This window comes from Coturnix japonica, chromosome 2, assembly GCF_001577835.2.
Source record: "Coturnix japonica isolate 7356 chromosome 2, Coturnix japonica 2.1, whole genome shotgun sequence".
NCBI classification, from domain to species: domain Eukaryota; kingdom Metazoa; phylum Chordata; class Aves; order Galliformes; family Phasianidae; genus Coturnix; species Coturnix japonica.
The window spans coordinates 116,985,425-117,010,628 of NC_029517.1; the positions used below are offsets into that span (position 1 = coordinate 116,985,425).

Below are 25,204 nucleotides of genomic sequence, written 5' to 3' on the forward strand. Positions count from 1 at the left end.
GTGTCATGATAAAACTTTACTAGACAAAGTTTATACATAAAATATACATAAATATACTCTTCTATATAAAAATGTTTATGTTTTAATGTTACACAGTTCTGAATGTCTGTTCGTTAGCACTTTCAGAGTGGAGCACTGAAACAGGATGCCCAGTGTCTCCTTCTCTGGAGATATTCAAGACCTTTCTGGACACATACCTGTGTGACCTGCTGCAAGGAACTGCTGTAGCAGGGGGTTGGACTCCATGATATCTAGAGCTCAGGAGGCTGGACTGCAATGACCTCTAGAGGTCCCCTTCAGCCCCTATAATTCTGTGATTCTGTGAAATGGGGTGGAGGAGTTGATGAGGGAAGCAGGAAGCCACATCATGGAATTGTCTCAAAGAAATGAAGGCACAGGGATGGGCACAGCCTTTAGCATCCTGGTGACACCAAAGTAAGAGCACAGCCTCACAGCCAGGGCCTGACAGCTTATGGGGTCTGACAGGTCAGGCGGTCTGACAGCTTATAATGTCTGTCACAGACAGAAAAGAACCAAAGCGCTGCACACAAGTTCTGTAAAGAAAATGTTTTATTTAAAGTGTTAAATACCATCACCAGAATGAGTTTGATTTACATTAGTTGGTGTTCATTACAGGCCTAATCTGCCCTTTTTTTTTTTGTTTTCCCCAACTGTAATTCCTTTTAACTTTTTAAAACATAGTATGTACAAGACAGCAGTGATCACTGGAATAGTGCTATTTACATGACTAAACCATAAGTAGAGTTGCAGATGTGTGACAATTAAAAAACAAAAAACAAACAAAAAAAAAAAAGAAAAAAAATTTTTTTATTTATTTCCTTTTTCTTTTTTTAAATAAATACTGCATAATGACAAAGTATGTACAAACCTTCCATGCACCGCGTCCTCGACTGTAAAACTGGGAATAATCAGTATAGGGCAATGAACACAGCGATGTGTGCGCACATCTCACAGGATCAGGAGAATGGTGATGCGTTTTTCTTTTACTCTAGGGAATACCGTAGACCGCATGACGATAGCATTGGTTTGCTGCTGGTAGACAGGTGTCTAAATCATTCCAATAAATATAATTTTACCAGTCTGATCATTAACTTAACAACGACCCGTTATATAAACTCTTAAGACAAGACACAATCTCTCCATTTATATGATATTGCACAAAGTAAAAGGCCATTTAAGTGATACCGTTATTACTTTTGCCCTCTAATGAGGCACGTACGATTTCTCAATGGGAAACGTGAATAGATTTTTCAAATAAAATCAGAATAATTCTCTGTGGCCTGAACGGTAAATGCAAGGTGTACTTCAAAAGTTATTGCAAGGTTTCAATATTAAACCTTAAGTAGGTAATAAAGGCATACAAAGACCCAGAAAAAAAAAAAACAAACCACTAAAGGGACGTTTTATTATTAAATGTTCGCCAGTTACATTCCCTTTAAATCATGTAATTTAATGAGAAGCTCGAACTTGCAGCACCACCCAATGGCAGTTACTGTGTCTGCTACAAAAAACAGGACTTTGGAGATCCGTTGACTGCAACGAGGGTTCTGGTAATGGTGTCAAATAACTGCCTGAGAGGTACCCATAAGCTTTCTTTAAGGCTATTTACAAACCAAAGACTGACATTTTCAGACCAGTATTACCTAACGATCTCTTTGCCAACACAAATGTAGTTTATGAAAACTGAACTTGACAGCAGAACTGCAAGAACTCATAATCTTTGCTACTTTTATAATCTCAAGATTGTAGCAATTGATTTGGTTTAGTGCAAATAAAACTGTTTAGATTTATCTCCTAAAAATCAATGATTTATTTCATTCTTTCCTCTTTCCAAAACCTTCAAGAAATGATACTTCAATCCTTGAATGAATGATGCTGGTGCTGAAAAGAAATTTATTGAAGACATCTTACAATGGCCACATGAATCCAGTATTTTGCTGTAGAATCCAATTTGAAGGTGAGAAAAAAAATGAAAATAAGTTACCATGCACTGTACAATAAATTGCAAAAAGTTCAAATATCTTTTTTCTTTTTTTATCAAATACATGCTGAATTACATTAATGTACTCCCAAGCCATGTTGCAAAATCCTTTTCAACATGCTTGAAAAAAAGTTCTTAAACAATATTTTTTTTTCTCAAATAATTCAGAAATGCAGAACAATCTGCAATCCTCAACCAAATATGGGGCGTAAGAGAGTAGTAAGTAAGTCAAAAGGGAGCCATTTTGGAATATGATGATCATCCTGGGAGGCGGAGGGGGAAAAGAGCGAAAGGAAGGAGGGAGACTGGAAGGAGAGAAAGGAGGAGGTAAAAGAAGTGTACAATTTGCACATTATGTTGAACTTTACAAGGCTTGTACCTTTTACATTTAAATAAATTGAATATATTACACTTATTTCTTGTCACATAAACAGAATTTTAAATATTTGCTAGAAATTATTTTTTTATTTTTAATATACGTCTGCAAAAATACAGACCATGACTGGTTTAAAGAATGATAAACGTGGTGTGTCTTTGTATCACCCTGTTGCATTCTCTTCCCTTTAAAACCATGCACTAGTGAAATTTATTTTTAAAAATAATATAAACTGTTGAAAATGGCTGATTTATTCTTTTGATTTTTTTTTTTTTTTTGCAAGTTGCAGCCCCAAGAAAATAATTTAAGTGTTCAGCTAAATCTGTGTCCATGCAAAAAAGTTGCTTGTTTAATTTCATACAGTACAGTATATCCACAGAATTTTATTTGTCATAAGTCCATCGTATCTGGGGTTTCACTGAATCTATAGCTGGATGTTTGAAGCCCGCCACTTTAAGTCTTGAACCTTTCTGATGTGAAGAGTTTTCAGATCTCAAGTAACTGTTTCGAATGACAGCTGACTTTTTCCAGCATCCTTTACATTCCTCTTTTCTTCCAACGATGTCTGCAATTTCACCAACTTGTAACATGGCTTCACGGGAGGGTAACTCCATTTCTGTGGCATAACCAAGCTTTAGGAGGGGAGGGCAGATAAAGAAACAGGAGCAACAAAATAGATATGCCATCGAAAAGGACTTTTGTTGCATGAAACAGATTGATTCTTTTAGTTTAGTCCATGGCTTCAGATTGGACCAAAACTGAGTGTCCCTGAACTCCAAACCTATCAGTTCTTCATGACTTCAGTCCTTCACCTGAGGGCCTTCTGTAGGGCACAATGTGTGCAACTTCCTTGAGAACACAGGATCGCGTTGTAGCCCTAGAAACAGGCTCAGAAGACACAACATTAAGCATGCAGTGTTACCAGGGTTTGCGACCTGTAATTTATGTATTTTTTTTGTAACGCTGGTTGCTATGACAACAGTTTCACAGCTGCTATGAGCGAGCATACGAAGGTCCTGTTGAACTTTCAAGAGATGATTGGGAAGCTCTTCTGGTGAGAGGAGCTAAAGTTGGGTCTACTAGGGAAGAAGGAGGGAAGAGTTTGAACCACCCAATCACCATGTTGGACAGGTCCAGTTCATCTAAAAGTATCTGTGCCACTCCCATAAAGGATTTGTGATCCATACGTCCATAGTCTCCCCAAACGATTATCTGTTAGCAAAGGAAATACACCAAAACAGAAACAAATCAGTAACAATGTCAAGAACTTATTTGATCCTTCAAATGCTTCCTTTTATTTAATTATATATAGTAAGGATTGAACTATTCCACTGCTGATACAGGTTAGTTCAGCATATATTGCCAAAATACAGTGGCAGAGATGAGTTGGGAAGTAACTGAGTAGTTATCCATAATACCAAAGAAAGCCCACTGAGATAAGAAGCACATGTAGTAAAGATAAAATAATCTATAGCTAGCTTTTCCCTAGCACTTCCTACTTGCTAATCATCAGTAGGAGTTACTCTGGTATTTCTGTACTCAACAAAGCTTTGAAATAGTAAAACTTGCCAAATGAAGCATGAAAGATGTTTGTGAATTTCTCAGTGAGAACTGAACAAGAGCTGTTCTCAGATTAAGAGCAGCAATGCAAATTACCTGTAAAACTTTTCCTTGGGGACTTTCTTCAAATGATAGAAGTTGCTGATAAAGCGGTTCCAGCGTTTTTCTTGCTACCTTTGTTTTCTTTTTGGCTATGCAGACTCCATTTTCTAATAGATACACCTTTACATATGGTGCTGACAAGGAAAAAAAAATAAGTTCAGGCTTTTCCATAATAGATGCAATATTCTATCAAAGTATGCTAAATTTTGCCTGGATATATAACTTGTTTGAACAGATCTCCACAAGCAATAGTAACATTTAACATGCAAATAATCTCTGCATTTTCTTTACTTTTTCCCTTGTTTCATTTTTTTCTTTGCTTCTTTTTATATGTCCTATTTTAAAATTATTATTATTATTATTATTATTAATAACAGTTCAGATTTTGACCTGGAAAAATCAGATATTTATAGAATCATAGAATCTTAGAATGGTTTAGATTGGAAGGGACCTTTAAGATCACATAGTTCCAACCCCTGCTATAGTGCAGGAATATCTCCCTTTGGACCAGGCTGCTCACAGCCCCATCCAGCCTGGCCTTGAACACCTCTGAGGAGGGGGTTTCCACAATCACCTGGGCAGCCTGTATTCCTATATATGACTGTACTGTACAGTGTGCAAAATAGGCCTGTTAAGTAAATGAATTACTTGCACTGACTTTGGTGAAATTTGGATCAATGCTCCAAACTGTTAACAATTTAAATAATCTACAAGGTGAAAATTAGTGAAGAAAAGACTCTGACACAATTTCTATTTTGGCATAAAAGCTCACTAAAAATATCTGCCTACTGTCCTTTCCACAGAATGTCACAGAACATGAGATTATAAAATAAGGAGTAAGTATCACCTAGTGGTCTACTTTTCAGAGTACCTCTTGTCAATTCCCTCTTCACCTTTAAGACTGTTATATCACCTCTTGAGTGTACACCCCACTTCTGAAGAACCACAGAATGGTTTGGGTTGGAAAAGACCTTAAAGAACACCTAGTTTCAACCCCTCTGCCATAGGCAGGAACACTTTCCACCGGATCAGGTTGCTCAAAGCCCCACTCCAACCCGACCTTGAACACTTCCAGGGAGGGGGCATCAACATCTCTGGGCAACCTGTGCCAGTGCATCACCATTCTCATAATAAAAGATTTCTTCCCTATGTCTAATCTAAAAAGAGGACACACTTTTAGTCATTACTCCTTATCCTGTCACTACACACACTGATAGATAGTCTCATTCCAGCTTCCTTGTAGGTCCCCCTTTAGGTACTGGAATTCTATCTAATTCCCAAGACTACATTTGCAATTTCTCAAATACTTTTGTGCCTTCTGGTAGCACAGAGAACAGCCTACTTTTTTTCTCCTGAAGTACTGTTGAAAATTATTTTTGTATGCACTCCATGCTTTTACACCATTTCAGTCTGTTTCTCTGTTTCAATGAACTGTATTGTAATTTGCTGACACAAGAGTTTGCTAAAAAAAGGCACCAAAGTTGAATTGTAAAGCCTCAGAAGTTGGAAAATTTTTTTGAATTCTTTTTTTTTTTTTTTTTTTTGCAGTAGAACAATATTCATTGTGCCAAGTTTTTTCTTCCTTACCTGGCAGTGTCTTTGAACCTGGTTTTACAACAAGGCCACGGGCTCGGATAATTTCTACTTCCAACTGTCCTTTCTTATCCATCATTCCTACCTGTATATCTCCTAGAAAACAAACAAACAAATTCTAGAATGAATATTTGACAACTTCTCTCTTCTGAATTCTGCCTGTAAGTACAATCCAGAGTTGAATACTACTTGGCAATTGAATACCTATTATCTTCACTGCTACTTATGTAATAAAACAATGAAAAAACCCTGCAATAACATCTCACCTCCCTTTTCCATTGCTCTTTCTTTTTTAAGAATTTCAGAGACATAAAGGCAGGAAGGGTATTACTACAAAGCAGCTCTGTAAAACTGCTTAGAACCATTTCATTCTTGCTCTAGTTTATGAAAAGGTCTGAAAAAGTGCTTCTGAATCTACGGAATTTGTGGGCATGATAATAACAACTACTTAATTCTCATTTTTGTTCATTACTATCCAGGTAATTCAGAGAAAGAATAGGTCTCATAGCCACATTTCAAAGATGCAATACTGAACAACACATAAAGATTGAATTTTTCAAGACATCTTTCTACTTTTGAATATCCTTTTGAAAACCCACAACTATGTTCAACTTTGGCTCAGAATATAATTCTGGACTTAACTAAGTTGTTCAAAATCATATGGAAAATCCTTACTTAAAGAATTAGAATCTGTTTAATTTCTATATTCTAATAACCAGACTCAGCATATTATATTTATAGGACTCAAATGCTTACCCATTGATGGTGTTGCCAACGTCTGTCGCCCTACAAGCTGGGCAGGACCAAGTCCATCCAGAAAATCACTAAACTGACTGTCTGCAGCCAACCTCACACCAGGGAAAATCAAACTGAAAAAGAATATTGGAAAGAAAATCAGTAAATACTCTTGAACTTGCCTTTTGTTTTAGTTAGTTTTCTAGATTTTTGCCTTTATTTGTTTATACTTTTGGTAACACTGCTTACAAGCTGATCAGCAACTGCTTGAGAAAACAGTAACTTTCTACATGAGCAATTAAAAGAAAGATACAAAAAAAAATTGTGCAATTTGTAATATATCATAAATGAATGTCCATCTCAAGTGCATACAGTGCAGAGACTCGAACCAGTACCACTAGTTCAACAATATACCAGTAAAGGTATATTGTTCAGTGCTATGAATATCTGTAAAAAAATCAATCCACGATAAGACTGGGCAGTCTTGGGCATGACACAGGACACTAAAATATATGACAGTCTTCTTCTACGTCTGCCTACATAAATTTTCAGAATTAATTAGCAGATCCTTTGAGAAACTCCTTATTCCAGTGAATGGAACCTGGAAATGCTCTAGAAACTCTTGGCTTTGCAAAACAGAGGAGTCACTCTTGAAGGCAGAGGCCTTCAGAAGAGAAATCAGCTTTCTTGTGTTTAACCCACAGCACAGCACACACTGCACTGCATGTCTCTGACCCACCAAATGTCTTTGATGGAGCTGCAGAAAAGTTCCTCACACTGCCTTTATGAATCATGGTAGGCTCTTGGTCACAGGAAGAAACTTAGGCTTGGTCTCCATGCAACCCATCAATGACACTAGCTTGTGGGAGTGATTCTGACTGAACAGAACCTACAGCATTCACCTCACTTGCATCTATCAGTTTTGCAGAGAAATGCCAGGTGACCTCAGCAATGACCACTGCTTACTTTCCCTCGGAGCTGTAGCTGTTCATGCTCCCATCTGTCGACTCCCGGCTGGCCTGGCGGGTCATCCAGTTTCTCATCTCCACAGCAAGCCCTGTCTCAGTGCTCCTCTGGACGGTGCTCCGCAGCTTCTTGCCCCCTGCCTCTGCAGAGACAAAAGAGACATCTCCATCACACCGTGGGCATCTGCAGATCTCTGCTATGGCCAGGGAACAGCCACTCCATTCTGCAGCAACAGTCAGTGCCAGATTACTGACCTGCATCAAATATTCCATTTAAAAAACATCAGGGTTTTAGTAACGGGCAAGCAGCCGGAACACTCAGCATAAGTGCCTTTTAAAGTACCTTTTTTTTATCACCACCAGCTTTTCAAGGCAGACGACATACACAAAACCCAAGTCTGGCTGAGGAGGTAACCAGATTTACAGTAGTCATAATCTAGTCAGTTTAGAGTATGTTTTCTCTTAGTGATTCAATGAGAATGCTGCTATTATGTCAAAACATGCAGTGCCTGAGGAACATTCTAATCCAGCTGAATTATTTTATTTAAAAGCATCAGTCATTATCTGCTGAATCAAATTACAGGCATCCACTAGTGAGGACAGTAAACAACAAACCAAAGATCCTTCCCATTCTTTATTCTGTATTCCCGATCTTTTCATTCCACTTGCTGCTTTTAGTTCCCAAAAATGACAGTAGCACAGTCTGAAATTTTATTTCCATCTCCAAGTGTCACAATTTTTCGCATCCACTTGCATAGCTTATTTATAGTTGTAAATGCAGCACATTGATAGACAGCTTGCATCCTGAGGAGGACCTCAGAACACTGGAGCTGGCTTAGAATATGAGGACATACTGCAAAAAGAAAGGGCTGTGGACTTCAGAAGTCCCTTGTGGTGTTGTTCTGCCCTACAGGCAGCAGTATGGGTTGAGGTATTCAACGATCATATCCCAGTCACTCCAGTAAGGAGGGATACAGACTGGATAAAGAACATGTGGATTTCAGTGAGGTGGGAAACAGATACCCCAAACATCTTGAAAACCCACTGCCCCTTGTCAAAAAATGGGACATGTGAAAATATTTATCAATAATGAAACATTTCTATATAAGTATTATGAAAAGCTTATTCATGCCTTGTAGCCATATTGCTTATTAAAAGACTTCTACACATTCCTTAAAAGGCTGGGGCCCCCAGTACAAGAAAGACACAGAGCTCTTGGATTGAGTCCGGAGGAGGGCCATTAAGATGATCAGAGGGCTGGAGCACCTCTCATATGAAGAAAGGTTGATGGAACTGGGCTTGTTTAGCTTGGAGAAGAGAAGGCTACAGGGAGACCTCATTGCAACCTTCCAGTGTCTGAAGGGAGTGTACAAACAGGAGAGGTTATGACTGTTTACAAGGGTGGATAGTGATAGGACAAGGGGGAATGGTTTTAAACTGAGACAGGGGAGGTTTAAGTTAGATTTCAGGAGGAAGATTTTCACTCAGAGGGTGGTGACGCACTGGAACAGGTTGCCCAAGGAGGTTGTGATGCCCCATTCCTGCATTCAAGGCCAGGCTGGATGTGGCTCTGGGCAGCCTGGTCTGGTGGTTGGTGACCCTGCACATAGCAGGGGGTTGAAACTAGATGATCATTGTGGTCCTTTTCAACCCAGGCCATTCTATGATTCTGTGATTCTATTATGACTTTTAATCAGTACATGTATACAACAACAAAAACTCTAATTTTACTCTACATCTTCAGCTACCTTCATACCTAACAGAGTTAAATCTATTTTTTTTTTTTTACTATGTCACAACTACTTCTGAAAATGCCATTATCCAGAGCAATAAATACAAATCAATATACACAAAGCTAACATGGCATATGGAATATGAAGGACAGAAATCAACAATTGGGTTGTGGTGTTCCAAGTGTCTGCTGCTCCAACTTTTGTGTTAAACTAATGAAAGCTGACAGTTGACTTCCAACACTGGTCCAGTGTTGTTCTAAAATCCAATCATTCAGGTCAAGGAAACATTGCCACAAACTGCCTGGAAAAAAAACTTAACATTGTCTTGTAGAGAAGGTACATATAGTTACATGAGAAAGAGACACAGCTCCTGAAGCTCCACACTTTTTTGTTAAGGTATTGTTACAGGATGTTACCCTTCCAATGTAGGATGGCCCAGCTTTCATGTTGTTCAGTCCTGTTAAAGAGTGGCCATTTTCATTTCATAGATGGGAATTACACAAAGTTAATGGAATGACGCCATCTTACATGATTCGTCAGGTTTTCAGATCATCTTTCAGATTTGGGCGTTTGGGATCAATATGAATTTGACTATGTAGTATACATTAAGTATACAATACCCTTCACCAATTAGCAAGGCAGAATTTTTTTCTGAACTCAAATGCAAATTTTGCATTGCCTTCACCCCAGCAAAACGTTCACAGAAAAAAAATCAACGCAACTGTTTGCATATCAATTTACTGAGAAATTAGGGCACAACTACTGCAATGCAAGTCATAGCGGCACGTGTTTCACCAGCTGTTGTTCACATCCCTCTGATCCTTCCTTTCCCACATTAATTTTAATTGAAATAAGTACTCTGGTTCACAGAAAGACAAGCCAACTGCTGAGAAGGCGCAACTTGTTTACAGCCTGAAATTGAACATGCTCTGTAGACCCAAATTTAGTAGAAATGCGGGTGGTAAACAGGAATTATTTTGACTCTAATACTGAACTGAAGGAGGACCAGTATGAAACTGTGTGACTATTTTCAAGCTTTCAGCAGAAAAAGGCACAGCTCTTTGACAGTGTCAAAAGAGAAAGATCTGACCTTCCAGCAGTAAGACTCCTAATCGTGAAGCTGATGTTTCTTGATATAAGAACTGAAGATTTTAACAGCAAAATGGCAATTTGGGATAGAAGTATAGAAGAAGCCCCACCCAGCTCACAGACACGATTCCTGAGCTGATGCTTTAGAGATGAACATTCTTTCAGATTAAGCTTAGCTAAACTAATATTTAATGCTTGTTATTGATTATTCACACTACTATCAATACTTTGTTCATGTACAAGTATTTGTCATTAAAACCCTTAAAATGTTCCAAGTAACAATGAAAATGTTAAGTAGTTCCTCAAGGGAATAGCCTTTGGTGCCATACTTCCAACTGCAGCTGGTAGAAGACTGGGTTGAAGGTCTTACCAATTGTTTAAACCCAAGTTGTTTTCCCTCATCCTTGCCTAGAAATTAAAACATCCTCGGTGACGTTAATTCAATAACTTGCATGGCTGCACCCCTTACTGGATTCAGCCTAGAAGTAACCAATGAAAAATACGCTTAAAAGTCGTGATATTTCTTCTAATACAGATCGTTTCACAAAACCAGTTCTGAAAACAAACGCACAGTTCAATGAGACCTACTAAGGTGCATCTGTCACTGACAAAGAAGTAAACATGCAATTGGCGCCACTGTAAAGTGGCAACCTGGATTTGTAAACATGAAGTATTTATACACACAGAGTCACTTCACACACTGTTTTTAACACTTCCCCACCTCCTAAACGGAAGGATGCAGAAATGAGAGAACCAGTAGAGTACTTTGTTGCTAAGCATGTTGTTGACCACCTGCACTGAAAATAATTTTTTCTCACAATTTACTCAACTCTAATGAAAAACACTGGAAACGTTCTCCAAATTAGTATAATCTAATCGCCCTAGAAAGAAGAAATTTCTCTTAACTCCTCATCAGCAAATATGGGATATATTATCTGAAAAACACTAGCTCAGAATCTTATGGCCATATTGCCAGGAGTGGAATAAATTATGAGAAATAATTGCTCTGGCATTTATGAAAGCACATTCATTCCTACAGTTAATCACACTGTTAATTTAACTAATGTGGTTACTGCAAATAGACTCCACAGGCCACATTTTCTAAATGACATGTGGAATTATTCGCTCCCACAACTTGGAGTGCAAATCATTTGCAAATTAGGGATGTGACACTTCTGAAATGATCTTCCATGAGGGCAAGTTGCAATCCGCAGTGAACAGAACACATCACCTTCTGTGAGCAGGGATCTCACCAGATGAAAACTGCTGCCACTGGGGGAAAGCACAAGGCCTCAGCTTGCTCTCAACAAGCACTGGATGCAGAGTGCTGGGAGGGGACACTGCTGGCCTGGGTCGAACCCAGCTGGCTATGATGGTCTCCATCAGGTATGGGATCTCCTTGCAAAACTTGCATGGAGTATGGGGCGGCTATTGATTCAGAAATACTCCTGTGCTTGAGGGGCCACTTCCTACCGCAGCAAGAAGACTGGATGAACTGTTTCAGTATTTTCAGCTGAAGTGACCATTTTTCAAGAGCAAAACTCTACAAGTATCTGAAAAATTGCTCTGGGCATGATTTAAGAACACCTGATCCTACCCAAGACAAGGGGACAGGGTAGCTGTTGAGTCCCCGGCCACACACAGTTCTTGACCTGGCACAGCCTGAGTCTTGGCTGCACTGAAGCAGGCGTTTAGCTCTTATTTAAGCACCACAGGGAACCACAGCTGAGTGGTTTCTTTGCTTGCATTGCCCACAGACCCCAGACAGCCAACATGGAATTAGGATCTACTAATTTAAGCAGGATATGGGAAACCCAGATTCCACTGTCACCTCAATTTAAGTATTAAATTAAGAGCCTATCTTACTGCTTCTCAAAAACAGTGCTAACCGCCAGCTTGTTAAGCATTCCGTTACAGTCCCAATGAAGTTTCTCCCTAGTGCATTATGCAAGCAGCTCTGAAGCCCGAAGAACAGTGCCAGGAGTAACCATAACCAGGGGGCTTTTCTTTTGCACTTGTAAGAAGGGAGGACCTGTGCTTCTTCTTCTCATGCGTATCTGATTGTAAAACAACAAGCAATTCAGACTTGGATGGGAATGTCTGCAGTAGGAACCCAAAGCATTGCTGCCCTCAGTATGAATGCACTTCAGAATGGATGCAGCCAGGTGGGCAAAGTCTGACAGAGCATAGACTTAAACAGCCTCAGTCTGCATAGTGCTCCCAAAGTACTCTGGAAAGTCCTGTCCTACAGGACAGGAAGAAATAACTGCCAAATGACAGAGCCTTGCAACCTCTGCTCAGAAAAGACTTAAATATCTTGGGAACCATTGTTTGTTTTTCATTTTTAGTCAAAAAATCCTTTTTCACTCTTGCCCTGGCTCTGGTCACAATGGAAGCATGAGTAATTAAGGATAATTAAGACAGTATCTAAGAAAGACTGAAAGAAAGACAGAAACAAATGAAATAATCAGCTGCAAAGCTTGAGCTTCTTGTCAGTACTGGATGTAGAAAGATCTGGGTCCCATTCGGATCCCATATTCGGGATCCAAGAAGCAGCCACCATGAATCTCAGCTGTTATGGGATAAAGAGTTTAGACCAGTCTGCAGCATCCTTTGCCAGTATTTTACTTCCCTTTCACAGCAAGACTGGTCACACTTTCAGTCTGGCACAGATCCCCCTGGCTTGCTGTTGCCACATGATGTGAAGTCAGTTCATCACACGCGGCTCCAGAGCAGTGCTGTTGTTTATGGCAGGAACCTACTCTTTATTTTCTCCCCTATTTTAATCTGTTCAAAATCATATTCTGCCACTTTAATTTTCCTGCTCTGTTCATGATCGTTCTCCTGCTGGTCCTAAGTGACCCTTCAGCAAATGCTTAAGAGCATCAGAAAATAAAAACTGCTTTTTCCTGCATGGGGCATCAGTTTAAGCTTTTCAGTGCTTACAATCCCAAAAAATTTTGAACTATTTTACAAGACTGAGGTGTTAACAAGAGCCATATTTACCATATAGTGGTAATTACTTTAATGTTCCTAAAATTCCTGTATCCCTTGTATTATTTTACACTGATGAGCATGTTACATGCAAAATGACCAAACTGGTGCCTCTGGCAGCTCTGAACTTGTTTCCAATACCTGTGTTGGGTAGCTCAAGATCCTGGCTGTGCATGTACAGAACCACAGCACGGAGGTTTGCTGCTCAGCCATTCCCTTAGCCAAGAATTACCCCTGATAAGAGATCCTACATGCTGAGAGCTGTCTCAGGGTGCCTGCCTGACTGCATGGAGGCACTGCTGGTGGTCCTACCACTGTCAGGCACTTCCACACCTCTGCTGGTTACGTGGCCCTGGCTACATAACAGCAAACTAGCTGTGCAGACTCTCGGTTGGCTCCACTGTTTTATAGATGCTGAGTACAGATTTTGTTTGCAACATTAACACAGCAGGGGGTATTTTTAAGTATAGCGTAGAGCAATATACTTTACAGTACAAACTGAAGCAGCAAATTCTTGTTTCCATACATAAACCCAACTTTCCTTAGTATTTCAGAAAGGACGCTTTTATCTCCTGTTTTGTTTTGCACCTGCATATCCCTTGTACTGACATCAGAAACTGCAGCCTCTAGAGAAAAAATCTTTGGCTTTATCTTTTTACTCAGTCCTATCAGCTTTCCAGCTGAACTAATGACACATCCATGCACCTCATTAAAAGATACAACAGTTCAACTCTCCTGTGATGGATATTTACCTATGTGCATTCGAAGTGGAGCAATCAAAACACTAAGCTTGCCCTTTTGAAATGGTAACAATATAACCTTCTGATTTTATGTGCCAATAAGAGAAAATATTTCTAATATTTTTTTAATTGCCTACTTGGCTCATAAGGAGATCAGGACAGCTCTATTAAGGTTATGTTGTGGTAGTTTTTTTGTCTGCATGGCCAAGGACAGCACAACTGTACACGACCACTTAGGACTCTGGCCCTGCTGCAGAAGTTTCTGCCTATATTTCTGACAGGACCACAGCTTTTCCAGTTGTACTCAGAGGGCCCATCAGCCAACAGCCTTTTACAACTGCTGGAAGACCACAAGCAAAGACATGAGAATGGAAAATTCTGATGCCCCATGTACCAAGTGACCTGAATGAGCAGTACCCTCATGTAGGCAGGCGATATGAGTGTTCTGGCAATTCAAACCCATTGAGCCTGACTCTGTGTATGTTCTGGAAGTGTCAAAACAGAATGGTAGCATTTTATATCCACTCTGTGCATCTTGTACAGTAATGTACATGACTACAAATGTGCAAAGCAGTGAGAAATCAACCTCATCCCTAAGCTATTAAAATTCTGAGAAAACAGACCAAGCAATTTCATAGCATTACATTCCATTTTTACATAATATTTACATTAGGAATCATTACATAGGTACACAACTTCCCCACAGGAAATCGTTAAACCCAGCCTTTGATTTTGCCACTGACAAAGGATGATCGTCTTGAGTAAAAATAAACCAAGAAAACTGCAGTTCTGAGTTACAACACTATTATATTTACTTGCACATGCAGTTTCCTGGATGATGGACATTCTTGGGCACACACTGCAAACAGTTACTCCATGTAGTGCCAAGAGCAGATTACAACTTCTGAAACAGTGAGGAGTGTTTCTATAATGAGGAGCTTAGAAAAGCTTCTTAATTTTTATTTTATATGAATTGAGAGATCTTTTCTAAATATGTAGTAATACTAGTAATGCCATTCTTTGACTCAATTCTATTTTAGCATAGCGAGTGTCATTACATCCATTATCAGAAGGATCTGTGCAGCATTTTTGAATGATGTACCAAGTGTGCTGAAACAATTCAACATGTTCTATTAGGACTTAATGAGACAGATGATGCCAAGTAGTTGGATGGCTACTGAGATTACACAAATTAGAAACAGATCTTCCTCCCAGCTTTGTCTAAGATGAGTAATGGTACCGTGCAAATATCATTATTTAAATAACCACAGTTTCCAGAACTCTGACATTTCACACTGTAATGACCCATTTCCAAACTACTGCTGTTAAACGTTTAGATCCAGAATTGAAAAGGTGGCAACCCAGCATGGCACTGCTCTGACTGTGCTGTTGACCTCACCACTGAGAAATGACAATTACAGCATGTAGATGTAAGTCAGGCGGCTTTTTCAGGTTGATGGAGGTACCACCAGGGATGAAACCTGCTGTACACTGTAGTTCCATGGCGGCTGCTGTAGCCGTGCCTGAGCCATCTGTCAGCTGTTCAGGTAGATGCTGCTGAGTAACCAAAGCTCAGAAGAGAAATACAACAAATATAGAAGAAATACACCATTAAAATTCTGCTTGTGTATCCATCATCTAGTCAGGTTGTACTTCAAACGTTAATCCTTCTGCAATCTCTTCTACTTTTCTCTGTTGTTTTTCCAGTCAGTTCCCAGATTCCATGTGTTTTTTTCCAGCCACATTCTTTACTTTGCTCATTATTCCTATGCTTCATATTTAAAAGGTCTCATCCACCTCAGTATTTACATCATTTATCACAGTAATACCTGGTAAAATCACCTGGGACTGAAAAAAGGCCAACAGAAATTGCTGGAAATGGCTTCTGTGCTGCCTCTGCCCTGGAGTCAGCCAGAGGTGTGGGACTGATGGGAGACCCCAGCCCCACAGCATGAAGGGAGAAGCAGACTTGGTGCAGTGTTCAAGCAGCAAACGTGAAAAAAAAACAAACTACCGAACATAAACTGATATCATACAGATTTATTCTCCAAATGAGCCATCCCACTGCTGCAGGAGATAGACAGTAAACAGTCTCCGGTGTGTTAGCATCTATCAAACCTACAGTCCTTAAAGCTCTGCCTTTTCTAGCTGATGCCCCTCTGTAGGGCAGTATACCTTTCCTTCACTTCTCCACCTTCAATCTGCCTATGCACACTGCACATAAACAAGGTCATCTTTACCAGCAAGGCCAAAAAGTAGGCCAATTCCCCCAAGAAGATACAGTTATTCTCATTTTCGTCACTGCCTGATATTCTTGCTACAACTTTATTCCTTTTAAGAGGATAACTACTTAATGTGCAGGATTCTCTTCACTTTAATAATTACTGCGTTAATGAATTTATTGTTACTACTTCCCCCATTTTCTATTTCTGGTTAAATTATTGTCTGCTTGTTATTGTCTACTGGGACCTCCGGAGGGACAGTGTGGCCTAACCACAGAACAGAATCCAGGAACTGCACAGCTTTATTCCAGCTCTACAAGTGAGCAGATGATTAATCTGTGAGCAATGCCACTGAAACCAATAACAGCGCTCAACCACACAGTTAAGTGCACATTTAAAGCAGTCTTGATCATTCACTAAGTAGCATCAATGGCAACATTCCTGCTTGCATCTACGTGAGATTGAACAGTTCAAGCCAGTTGAATTCTACCAAGATTTCCAGATAGTTGCCAGCTGGAAACAACAGCATATAATGTGTTTCAGTTCCCACTGAACCCCTCCAGCAACATTCAAGTTATCTCTTATAGTAGACATCATTATGCAGAACTGAAATGTATCTTCTCCTCAGCTAACACAACTCATTCTTGCTATTTTTGGCATGATTGTCTTGGGCTGAAGAACATTCTGTGGCTTTTTTTCTCAATTGCCTTTTGTTTTTCTAACATACTGGGATACCAAGATTCTTTCCAGTTTTTTGTTGGTTTTTTTCTGAATTAATTTGTGTCTTAAGTTATCGTAAATTATCTCTTGAATTGTCTTCAACACCTGCAAAGCATTTGACTTTCCCCTCGAATCTCACAGCTCCAATATCACTCAAAAACTCAGTGCTTTGGCAAAGATATGAAACTGAAATATACTCCCTCTTGAAGGCTGTATTTCTACACACAGGTCTTGCCATGAGCAGCAGATCCATAGCTGCACTCCTGACAACCTGCCATTTAATAGCACATTCCATTACCCAAGAGTAAATGCCAGGCAGAAGTGAATGTAAATAGAGCATGAAAAGGAAACTGTGGCACAAATTTATTACAGCAAACAATAGACGTGGTGTAATGTGAGGAAGTACCAAGTTAGCAGTCCCACTCATAAAAACAGACATAGGCTTTCTACTGACCACACACGAGCTGAACCTCTGCTTTTGTTTCTCTGTGTGGGATACCTGTATTTCTCATTCACAAGAATTCATTTGCTCAAGCACATTGTCCAGTCCAGTTTGGTAAACTCAAATCCACTGCTTTGCAATTTGTTATGTACACAAAAATTAGTGCTACATCTACATGGACATCTAAAAGAATGTCACAGACATGTACAGTGGAAACTCCCAAGTTATTTAATGACAATATTTCCTTTAATCTTAACAGAGCAGGGACTGAGAGACCACATGTGAGGTTCAAGATGCTTCAAGAGCTGCTTTGGAATGTGTCCTCTGAACCCAACACCTCTCTTCAACCATGTTCCATATGTAAATCCTTTCCATGCACAAGAGGATGCCCATTCTCATTCTGCAATACAAGCTGTGTCCTTTATCATGAACGAAGCTAACAAAATATGTAACTGGCATGCTGTGTATACCTTGACACTTTGTTAGAAGACTTAATTTGCTCTGATACCATATAAAGAGACAATTCTGGGTGTGCACAGGCAGAAGTGAACCAATGATGAGGATTTTCCAATGCCGTTTGCTAGACACAGGTAAGAGCAATAAACTCATTTAGAAATAAAAAAAAATGGGGACAAACTTGAAGGACTCATGTAACCAATCAGCAGGTTGGAAATGCAGAATTTCAGCTCCCTGGGCTGTAAGTTTGGCTGACCCATAGCAAGCTGGTGTCTGTCTCTGGGCTGGAGAACTGCAGCTTCTCCACAGTTTCTTCAGCACAGTGCAGCTGGGATGGCAAGGCTTCTTTAATCAACTGACACTCAAATGTACCTTCTTGCTCACAGTGTTCTAAAAATGGCTTCTAAATTTCTTCCATTAATACCTCTATTGAGTTTCAGTGATTTCCAAATCTGAAATTATGCATTTCCTTCCATACCCAAAGCTATGCCCATGGGTCAGTGTGTTCATTTCAGCAATGAACAGTAGTCTTTAAGGGGGTACCACAAATAAGTGCCCCAACAGATATGATTCTCTGTTTGTATTAAAAGTGTGGTCGAGTGGGAAGCATAAAAGCACTCCCATTGCAGGTTGTCCTTCTTTAACCTATCCGTCACACACAGAAAGAACTACTTCTAGAGGGTCATTCAGAGAAATAACTACTTCTTGAGGTTGTGTAACTTATGAAGTGGGCTTAACACTTTGCTTTTACAGATCAAACTGTACAAGAGCACTAAGTGAGTGCACATACCAATCAATGGACAGTGGAGCTACAGAAATATAACTGCATAAAAGCATTTAGAAGACAAAAAAAAAAATCCAACTTGAGGGCAGGGGTGACTTGCAATAAAAAATCCCACTGCGTTTTTCTCTTGATAGTCTGAGATAGGGCACCAGGGAAGGGAGCTCAGCTGCTGTGCCTGCTATGCGGCTGTTACCTGGATGTCCGGAGAAATTCAGCTGCATAGGAATAGCACAGCAGTTGTGTCTCTAGTTTTCATTTGCATTACACACATTCCTTTTTGAAGCGTGCCCAACAGGTGTGTAGGATCATAGAACTTAGATCAACAGAACATGTTAAAAAATCAGTATGTAGACTCAAAAAACTTGGCAGCACTAACCAAAAAAGAACTGACATTGAATTACCCTTAAATTATCAGATATTCTCTAATGATTTCCATTAAGTTCAAATTTCTTCAGACCAGTGAACAGTTTAAGACTCAATGATCTCAAGTGAGAAATAAAGTTTTTCCTAGAGAAGAAAACAGACCAGAACAAAATAAATTGATACTGTGAGTCCACACAGGACTGATGCAATTACTGTACAGTCAGGAATGATAAGACAACCACTCCGGAATGGACAGAAGAATCATCTTGGAAGAACACTAAAGTATATTTAGTATCACTTACGATACTATCGGTCCTTTAAACATGTGTGGTTTAAGATGTAGAGTTTATTAGTGTGTCAGAAGACCAAACAAAATGCCCTGTGAATCCTTCCCTGCAGCCTACTGACATGTTTACAGCAGGGAATAGACGAAGAACATAAGGACAGCACGTTTTGCCCCAGAGAGCAGCACCCTGTATCTACAGAAGGAGCCAACCTGACATGTGCCCAAGGACAGGCAAGGGACCGACCTCAGTATCTGTATCAGGAAAGAGAGGTGCTCTGGGATGAGACTGTGGGGGCTGCTGCAATGGAAAGATCAATGGAGACATGTGAAGTGTGAGTACAAGCCTTTGCCACTGCTTGGCCACTGACACGGTGCTGTGCGGGTGTTTGAATTGCAGTTATACACCCATAGCCGATGGATGTTTACCTGGTAGCATCACGCAAATACAGGTACCTTAATTTGACCTTGCTAAACCTAACCAAAGTGCTATGTATATAATTATTCTTAATGGAATTAAAAATCCTGAATTATTTCTGATAAACACTAAGAAGACTCTTGATTCTAAACGTAAATCTACCTGACCCACCACGTGGTTTTCTTTACAAAACACAAGTTGCATCCCACGTACTCACAGAGAACTGCCCGTCGTTTCTTTTCACCACGAAGAAAGCGATAAAGACAAGAGCCCTCTTCCCCGTTTCTATGCACTTAACGCCCGTGCAGTAACTTCACGCCCGCGGTGATGCTCAGCACCGCCCGTGCTCCTTTCCCCCTCTCCAGCCGTGACCGCCCGACGGGATCGGAGCCCCCCGGTCCCCGCGCACCCCGGAGCTCCCCTCACCTCCGTCCTCCTCCTCCAGCGAGTTCATGCAGGGGAAATAGATGGCCAAGGCCTCGAAGGAGGCGGAGAGGCTGCTCCGGCTCTGCGACCGCTGCATGCTGCGCCCTCCGGCCGCCGTCTGCCGGCCCATCTTGGCCGAGCGGCACCCGCCCTTGGCGCGGTACAAGAAGCGCGGCGTCTTGGCGGCGGGAGGGCGGCGGCGGGGCCGCGCCGGGGAGCGCTGGGCGGGCTGAGCGCCTCGGAGCTCCGCTCTGCCCCGCCGCCTCTGCCGGCTGCCGGGCGGGGGCGGGACGGCGGCCGGGGCGTGAGGGCGGCCGGCGGGAGCAGCGCCCGGCGGGAGCAGCGCCCGGAGCGCCTCAGGCAACGGCGGAGAGCGGTGCCCGGCGGGCGGGAGGCAGAGAGCGCGGCGTCCCGCAGGCACCGCCCGCAAACTTTGTTTCTCCCCGCCCCAGCCCCAACCCCAGCCCCAACTCCAGCCCCAGCTGTGCCGAGCCGGCGAGGGGAGGGAGGGAAGGGAGGGAGAGAGCGGCGGGGGCCGGCCGAGAGCTGAGGGGGCCGCTGGATGCGGGGGGAGAGGCGGCTGTGGGGGGACCCGGAGCACATAGGCGCCCAGTGCTGGGCACTGGCACGGCTGCGGCAGGTGGCCAGCTCCGCCGCCAGCTCTGTCACATGGAGGCTGAGGCTGGACATCAGGCGTCCGCCTGAGTGTCTGCCCCTCTGGCCCACCCCTGCTCCAGCAGGCACCCATGGCCAGGGGGCTTCTGAACATACCCAGGGAGGTGACCCCACAGCCTGTGGGCAACCTGTGCCAGTGCTCCTGGTGCTCTGAGGGAGCCCCTGTGCCCATTGCCTCCCGTCCTGTAGCCTGTAGCTATCACAGAATCACAGAATGACCCGGGTTGGAAGGGACCTCAAGGATCATGTAGTTCCAACCTCCCTGCCTGGCAGGGCCACCGAACTTCCACATATACTAGATCAGGTTGCCCAGGGCCCCGTCCAACCTGGTCTTGAACACCTCCAAGGACGGGGCATCCACAACCCATCAGTTCTGTGAGCCACAGCCAGGTCTCACTGCTCCTCCACTTCTAACACTTTGCTGATACAGGTTATGATTCCTGAATTCACTTGCTCAGAGCTACAAAGCAGTAAGAAACTAAAGCACTGGATGTCATTAAAAAAGCTCCAGTCTTCAGCAACATCAATAACTTCTTCCCCCTGGTAGTTCATGACAGTGCAAAAGCAGGACCAAACCCTGCACATGGCTGTTTTGTGACTGATGTTAATAGTGGTAGCAAACAAATACATATCTATTTTTCCCCAGTTTTCTTTCAAATAATCTTTAACTCCCCCCAGGTAACAGTAAAGGATATTCAGTTTGATCTAACAAACTGCAAATCAAGTATTCCTAACACCAAGTGTTTCAAACACTTATTTGGGGACAAGATGAATCCTCTCTTTCTCTCCAGTAGCAACAAATGTTGGCCAGGGCAACCTGCTTGGGCTCGATGTCTCACTCAGGTGTATTCTAAATGGAACATTTAATTGGCGACCCTACATGAGTTGGTGAGTTGCTAAAATACTGTGAAGCAAACATCTCTAAATTAGATAATGATTATAACAATGATGATAGCAACAGTAATCTCTAATATACAGTTACCACGTAATTGGCAAAAGTACTAAAGTACGCAGAAGTAATTGCTGAAGATATTTTTTAAAGAGTTGACTCTAAAGTTTTCTATGTGCAAATACAACAGCAGACAACTTCCTTCATCATCTTCATCCTTGTCTGACGTGGCAGAAAAATCAGTGCCTGTGGTTTGATACATCTGAATAACTGTTCCTGACTTCATTTGAGGAAGGGATGCACACTGCTACCAGGCTGCTTCACTGGCACTGAGTGGCCTCAGTGGGAATTCAGATGTGGCCTCAAGGCAATGCACAGAGCTGAGAGACCTCATGTCTCCTTGCCATGTGTAATAAAATGTATAATATTTTATATACATGTATATAATATTATAGTATATAAATCATTTTCTACCAAGACAATCACTTTAAATGCTCCTGAATCATTTTAACTGCTACTTATTGGTTTGTATCATCAGTTACAAATGAATGAAAGCCCTGTTAAAGGAACTGCATCCAAACTCTAGCAATTTCAGTGCTAGATATCATGACAAAGCATGAGATTTCCAGTTTTTTTTTAACATTTCTGATGATTTGTTCAAAGAATGGTACATTGCATGAATCCAGGTCAAGCAGAACAAGGTCAAGTATCTGCTATAAATGTATGTACTATCCTGAGGCAATCCCATTTGCAGGCTTTGACATACCATCAAATATTTTGGTGGCTAATCTACAGAGCCAGGAAAGCAATTGCTTAGTCGTTGTATTCCATGAAAATTACTTAAAAAATCACAGAACTTGAATTTGTGGCGCTAGATCTTTAGGTCCTGGTCCTTATAAGTGCTGCCCTGTCAGAGTACAACAGTGTTACTCGATGTACTAATAAGGTCACTGTAATTTGATAAATGTGAGAACTGTACAGACATCCTCATGCGCACAGAGGGGAATGTGGCATGTCCAGCCATGCACAAGAACAGGGCAGGCCCTAGAAAGCTACAGGTCCTTGACGAGATAATGTCTGTTTTTAATGTTTCCCAAAATACAAAAAATAGCTGGGTTTGCTGTCACATTTTCTTTATCATTACTAACACAACCATGAAAGCCGTTCTAATCCCTGTGTATTCCCAGCCCTTGGTTCCCTGTCCGTAGGCTGAGTCCTGAAGCATTGACCACCAGTGGTCTCTTATTCTCCTCAACATTTCATGATAGCATGACCACTCCTACACCATATCCTCAGCAATCAGAATATCAGTTTTCTAAACTGATTTTAAAAAAGTCAATACATTTTGCATTTTTTTTTCAGTGTTCCATATCAAGCAGCCACATTTCTCCCTCTGCTGAAGCGATAACAACAAATTTTTCCATTCTGCTTCTTTTGGCATTTCCTACTGGAAGGTCAACTCCACCCTAAGTATCAAACCAGGTCCATAGTACAGATTTCTACCAAAATAGCTTTGCTGACTGACACAGCTGTTCTGGGAGAATTCCCCAGTTGTTAGAGCAAGTGTGGTTATATCAGCAAAACACTGTTCTATTAGTGCTGCTTGTTTTGCATACCCACTTCTGGACTCATCTGCTGGTACTCAGTGCCAGAAAAGAGCTCCTACTGTTCCCACTGCCTGAACAGCCAGTGCCAGTGGAAGTCTACCTGTAAGTAGTTTGGCCACGGAAAGGATCACTTAAAAGCCTTGCACGTTTTCAGACCACATACAGATGTGACCACATACAGATGTTATTTCCCCCGAGAAAAAGGATGTTTTCAGATCCACGGAGATATCAATTTTAATTTCTTAAACAACGAAGTAGGATTGCTTGTCCTGCAGTTGGCATTCTATATTATGCCTGAATGTACATAAATGAAATCTGGAAAACTGAATCTCTCTCTTGCTTTACTGCTAGTATTAGTCACGCTTGAAAGCTGACTGTGCTTATTTAAATAACATATTTAGGTTTCCTCTCTGATGTTTACCATAAAACCCCCCAAACAAAATAAATCACACTTCTTCTAAATTGCAGAGGGAGCTGCTAATGGCCCAGCATGCAGTAAGGCGGCACAGCGAGCTCACAGGTAGCTGGGAGGTCAGCAGTGGAGCAGAAAGCCTTTACACAGCTAACTATTTCTATTTTGATTAAAGTAATTTCACACCTTCCTGATCACAAGGCAACCTACAAACCACAAGGTGTCTGAGAACTCAGGAGAACGTATTACTTTACGATGCTTCATCAGGGTGAGAAATAAAGAGCGTGGAAATAAAAACGTACATGCTCTTTTAAGGTTTAAAACAAAGGTTTTTTTCCCCATTTTTTTTTTTTTTTGGAGAAAGACCCCCACAGAAAACAATATTAAGCTGCTAAAAACAGTCATGAAAAAGCACGAATAGAGGCTGTCTGCTCTTTGTTTAGATCTCAATCCACCTTTTTTTTTCTGAGACAGAAAATCCACACAGAATAACCCTCTTTATAATGAAACCCACCAGCATAGAAACAAGCTGCAGGTATTCACATATACTCTCAAATATTATTTACACTGCTTGTGTACTCCACAGAAGGTTCTCAAAATGTCCTACATGAGGTCAGTGCTATTTGTTTCTGAAACTGGAACTTCATGATACATGATTTGCTTCTGTCTATAATTCTGCCTTCAGCACCTAAGTGACCAAAGCAGCTCAGAAAAGCTGTGATTGAACAGTTTGGTGCTTGAACAGTTTGGGAGCAGAGTGTACTGCAACAAGGAATGTGCAGAGGTAACGAACTCACTGTGTTGATGCAGCAATCTGCTGGTGTTACCTAACAAAAGCTCCTGTGGAAAAGCACCCTGTCATTTCTATGCTTTTATTTTTCCAGGACAAAATACAATTACTGAGATTAAATGTGTTTTGTAAATGATAGGTGACAATGAAAAATGAAAACAGAGTGGAAAGCAAGGTGTATATCTGCCAGCCACTGACCCCTGTCTCTGCAACACTTAGAGATGAGACTGCTGCTAAAATGAAGGTCTGGTCAGATGTCTGCCATGAGACTATTATGTTATCATTGAGTGGTAGGAGCTTTGGTGAGTCCAAATGGGAGCACTGGAAGGGGACGTTTATCTTGCAAAGTCAGTACTGTAATTTTGGTGTAACCTATAGAAGGTTAATGTATATTAAGCACGGATTAATTTGCAGACTTCTGTGCCTACATGTTATCAGTTTTCCTTGCAGAAAAACCTGTTGGAAACATCCCACCCCACATCCCTCTGCATTACTACAGTGTAGAACAGACATAGAGCTGTGATGTGCAAAGCCCTGCAGGGACACACTACATCCACCTGGCAAAGCACACTCCTTCAAAATGCCTGCATATCTCCTGCATATCTCCTGGTGCTCAGTTTGCTAAGGAAACATCTTAATTGGAATGGTCAGCTCTGAACCCACAGACAAAGCTGGAGGCCAAGCCAGTCATGTGCACCAGGACCAGCCAGCAAGAACAATGAAAATGGCTCCCCAGACAGATCTAAAAGAGCAAGAGAAATATATATATTTATCTACTGATGTCATGTTTAAGTGACAAAACCACAGATTTAAGCTTTATTTTATAAT

General features: G+C 41.3%; 1 protein-coding gene across 50 annotated transcripts in view; it reads right to left on the reverse strand.

The window, feature by feature from the left end:
- Positions 1-552: 552 nt before the first annotated feature.
- RIMS2 (regulating synaptic membrane exocytosis 2) overlaps positions 553-25,204 on the reverse strand; it is a 409,122-nt gene continuing 384,470 nt past the window's right edge. For 31 of the 50 annotated variants that reach the window (XM_032442841.1, XM_032442835.1, XM_032442828.1 and 28 more), the window contains 5 exons: positions 7,335-7,476; positions 6,390-6,502; positions 5,628-5,729; positions 4,035-4,174; positions 553-3,590 (listed from right to left, as the gene is read on the reverse strand). In XM_032442841.1, the coding sequence (XP_032298732.1) occupies positions 3,372-3,590; positions 4,035-4,174; positions 5,628-5,729; positions 6,390-6,502; positions 7,335-7,476 (716 nt within the window). In that variant the 3' untranslated portion in view covers positions 553-3,371. The remainder of the gene's footprint in view (positions 3,591-4,034; positions 4,175-5,627; positions 5,730-6,389; positions 6,503-7,334; positions 7,477-25,204) is intronic. The other 19 variants (XM_032442852.1, XM_032442868.1, XM_032442847.1 and 16 more) reach the window with 1 other exon arrangement.